The sequence below is a fragment of the Mus caroli genome, chromosome 9 (genome assembly GCF_900094665.2).
Source record: "Mus caroli chromosome 9, CAROLI_EIJ_v1.1, whole genome shotgun sequence".
NCBI lineage: Eukaryota > Metazoa > Chordata > Mammalia > Rodentia > Muridae > Mus > Mus caroli.
In genome coordinates, this window is record NC_034578.1 from 34,752,017 (window position 1) to 34,755,835 (window position 3,819).

Consider the following 3,819-nt stretch of genomic DNA (forward strand, 5'->3'; position numbering starts at 1 on the left):
TGGATCAATGACAGAGTACTTACTTAGAAGCAGGTGTGTCTTCTTGGGCTTGATCCAGTTCATTGAAAATAAATGCAGTAAGAAGCACAACTTTTAAAATGTTATTTGTGCATATCTTGAGAGATATGATACATTAAATATAAACTTGATATGATATATTAAATATAAAAAAGTTTGAATGAAATCTGTGGAATATTCCTGTTAAAGATTCACAAACAAAACCAAAAAGAACTATAACAAAAGATTTCCCTTAAGAGATGAGTTCAATGGGAGATGGGAGTTCAATATGGGCATAAGAACAAATGACACACCAATCCCTAAAGAGAAGGTCATACCTTTGACTGGAAGTTCATAAACATATATCATGGTCCAGCATATAAAGGAAAGCACTCATTTCCTTTTTATAACAGGAATCTGTGCTCTAGGAAGAGGCTGGTGAAGACTTTACTGTGGATTCACAGGTAAGTGCATTAGAGAAGTAACTATTTAACTTTGATCTAGCTCTTCAGAGGATTAAGAATTCACACTATATTTTATGATCAGCATTTAAAAAATATTTCCAAAACTATGAAGCATTAATTTTATGCTTCATATTCTTGAAATCCAAGAAACAGGATTGTAGATTGATATAATCTTTTGGGATAGCAAGGTCAGGTTAAAAAAAAAGACACTGTTATCTCTCCTTTGATAAGTACATAAAAAGATTTCTACTATTTGTTTAGAGGTTGACATAATTACATTACTAACTCCTTCCTCTTCCTACTTTCAAAGACTCTTATATAAGCCTTATGCTCTTTTTCACATTTATGGCTTCCTTTTCACTAACATTCATACCATGCACACATACAAATACATATGCACATCCTGCTCAGTATTATTTCTTGTATGTTTTGAAGTCTATGTTAGTGAATAACTTTTATGTAAGACCCCATCTTGAGGCATCTGTAAATTGAAAATGAATCGTTTTAGATTTACAACTTCTTTTGAACACTTTACTCCTTGTGAGATGCCCAAAGTGAAGCTAATTCACTTATACTTGCTCCCAACAAACTTGCTTTTATGTTTTTGGGGTAAACATAACTAATAGAAAATGAATAGACAGTTGCAAGATATAACATATTCAGATTCAAATACCTATAGCAAAGCCTTGTTACATATTACTAACATGATGAACACTGAGTCTCCAAAACTGAATCATATTTTGTAACTGAATCATTTTACTCTTAACATTTCTTGACTAGTCTCCCATAGTATCCAGTAAGGAGTTGAGGGATTTTTCAGGCATTCCCACCACATGTGTCACATGTATGGGAGAACAAACAGTAGTAAAGTCTCTGTGGCACTTTAATTTCACTGATATCTTTTCTCTCCACAGATTCTATTAGAGAAGAATGGTCGTGACAAATGGCTCTTTGGTAACAGAATTCATTCTCNTNGGGTTAACAGATAACCCTGACCTNCAAANNCNCCTCTTNTTAGTTTTCCTAGTAATGTATATGATAACTNCCTTTGGNAATTTGACCTTGATCCTTCTAACTGTGCTGAACTCTCACCTTCACACCCCTATGTACTTTTTCCTCTTTAACTTGTCCTTCATAGACCTCTGCTATTCTTCTGTTGTTACTCCCAAATTGCTGATGAACTTTGTACTAAAGAAGAATATTATTGGTTTTGCAGGATGTATGACTCAACTCTACTTCTTCTGTTTTTTTGTCATCTCTGAATGTTATGTCCTGACAGCAATGGCTTATGATCGCTATGTGGCTATCTGCAATCCACTCATGTATAAAGTTACCATGTCCCCTAAAGTCTGTTCCTATCTTATGCTTGGTTCATATTTGATGGGATTTTCTGATGCCATGATCCATACTGGATGCATCCTGAGACTGACTTTCTGTGATGGGAACACCATCAATCACTACTTCTGCGATCTTCTGCCTTTGATGCAGCTCTCCTGTACAAGCACCTATATAAATGAGGTAGAGATTTTCATTGTAGGGGGAAAAGATATCACTGTGCCCAGTATTGTCATCATTATTTCTTATGGCTTCATCCTCTTTAATATTCTCCAAATAAAATCCACTGGGGGCAGATCAAAAGCTTTCAACACCTGCAGTTCTCATATAATTGCTGTTTCTCTGTTTTTTGGGTCATGTGCATTTATGTACCTAAAACCATCCTCTGTTGGATCTTTGAATGAGGGGAAAGTGTCTTCTGTCTTCTATACCATTGTGGTCCCAATGATGAACCCTTTAATCTACAGCTTGAGAAATAAAGATGTTAAACTTGCCCTGAGAAAAACTTTGAGCAGGAGAAAGTTATAGTGATAAATTTATTATCTTTGTGAGAAATGTGATAGATCCAAGATGTTCTTGGTTCAGTGCCTACTTCACTATCTTAGTTTTTCATCACAGTGAGATAATTTATAATTTTCTTTCCATATTTTTGGTGAAGTTTTCTTTGTCTCAACACTTATCATGCATACTTTCAGTATTTTAACATTTTAAAATTAGTTATTATTAATTAAAAGCTTTTAAAAATGGTTATAGAATTTGCTCTGAAATTTTTTTGCCAGTGATTAAATAGAATGAAAATGGCTAGCTATATTATATATTATAGTTATATTATATTGGACTCTCTAGTTGTGCCTCTTTGAAATGACTGTTTTCTGATTCACTTGTTTCTTTACTGATTAAAAAAAAATACAAGCCTAAACCTCTTTTTGTCACATTAGTCATATTAATATTGTAAAGGTATGCCATTATGTGTGTGTGTGTATATATATATATGGAATTTGGCTGTGGATTGAGGAAATACAATGCTAATTAAAAAAACATTACTTTGACTCTTTTCTTTATCATGCTCCTTTTTGGGTAGAAACAAGTTGATATCTTTCATTTTGAGCAGGAGAATCCATATTTTGCCAGTGCTGCTGGGAAAAGATTGGAAGAAATTTGACCCTGGTACTTCTTATCCATGAGTTTTGGAAGTTTTTATTGCTCTGTTGACAATGCTTTATGCTGTGGTTTCTAATTCAATTAATGAGTCATAGATTTTCTTTTGTTATTTTTAGTGTCTTGACTTTCTTGCTGAGGTTTTCCTTTGTTTGTTTCAGTACTGTATTTGAGATTTGTTCATGAATTGTCTGGGTCCTAAATTGATTTGAAAGTTTCACTCATCTGAATACTTGATTCCTCTATGTGGTCACTGATTTTTTTGTAAAGTATACCTTTGAATTTTTGTTTCTATGTATTTCCCTGTTCTAGATAATTCTTAAAATAAACCAGAATGCTATGCTGTCTTTTCTGATTCCCTTTTTGTAAATGTTTGTATGATTCATCCTAATTTTAGAATGAGTCTGTGATTTATTACTTTTATAGCTAAATATATTCTGAGAAAGGGGTATAGAACATATTGTTTATCCATTCAGTAGTTAATTTATTTCTGTTAACTTTACACAAAATGAACTACATGCTTTATTTTATTTTGCCTGCTTGTTTTGTTAGAGTTTTTTGGAGGGTGTTTTATTTTATTTGTTTTTGGTTTGGCATTCTTTATTATATTGACATTTTGTTTGATTGTTTTTGTTTCTGCTTGAGAAAGAACTGAATTTAATGGAAAAAGGGATTGAAAGATCTGGGAAGAGTTGGGGGAGTGGAAAATGATGAAAATAACCTATATAAAAATAATCTATATTTTAACAAAAATATAAAAACTGCAGATAGTGACTAATGAATAATATTCTAAAAATGAACATATTTATTAGATCCAAGTTTATTGTATAGACATATGTATTCAATTCCACTCAGTACCACTTAG

The 3,819-nt window shown here is 32.5% G+C and overlaps 1 protein-coding gene across 1 annotated transcript; it reads left to right on the plus strand.

Annotated features, from left to right (window-relative positions):
- The first annotated feature begins 438 nt into the window (after positions 1-438).
- Positions 439-2,324, plus strand: LOC110301606 (olfactory receptor 8B3-like). Its single transcript, XM_021172138.1, has 2 exons — positions 439-461; positions 1,376-2,324. The coding sequence occupies exon 2, from the start codon at positions 1,392-1,394 to the stop codon at positions 2,322-2,324; it is 933 nt and encodes a 310-aa protein (XP_021027797.1). The 5' UTR covers positions 439-461; positions 1,376-1,391.
- The last annotated feature ends 1,495 nt before the right edge of the window (positions 2,325-3,819 follow it).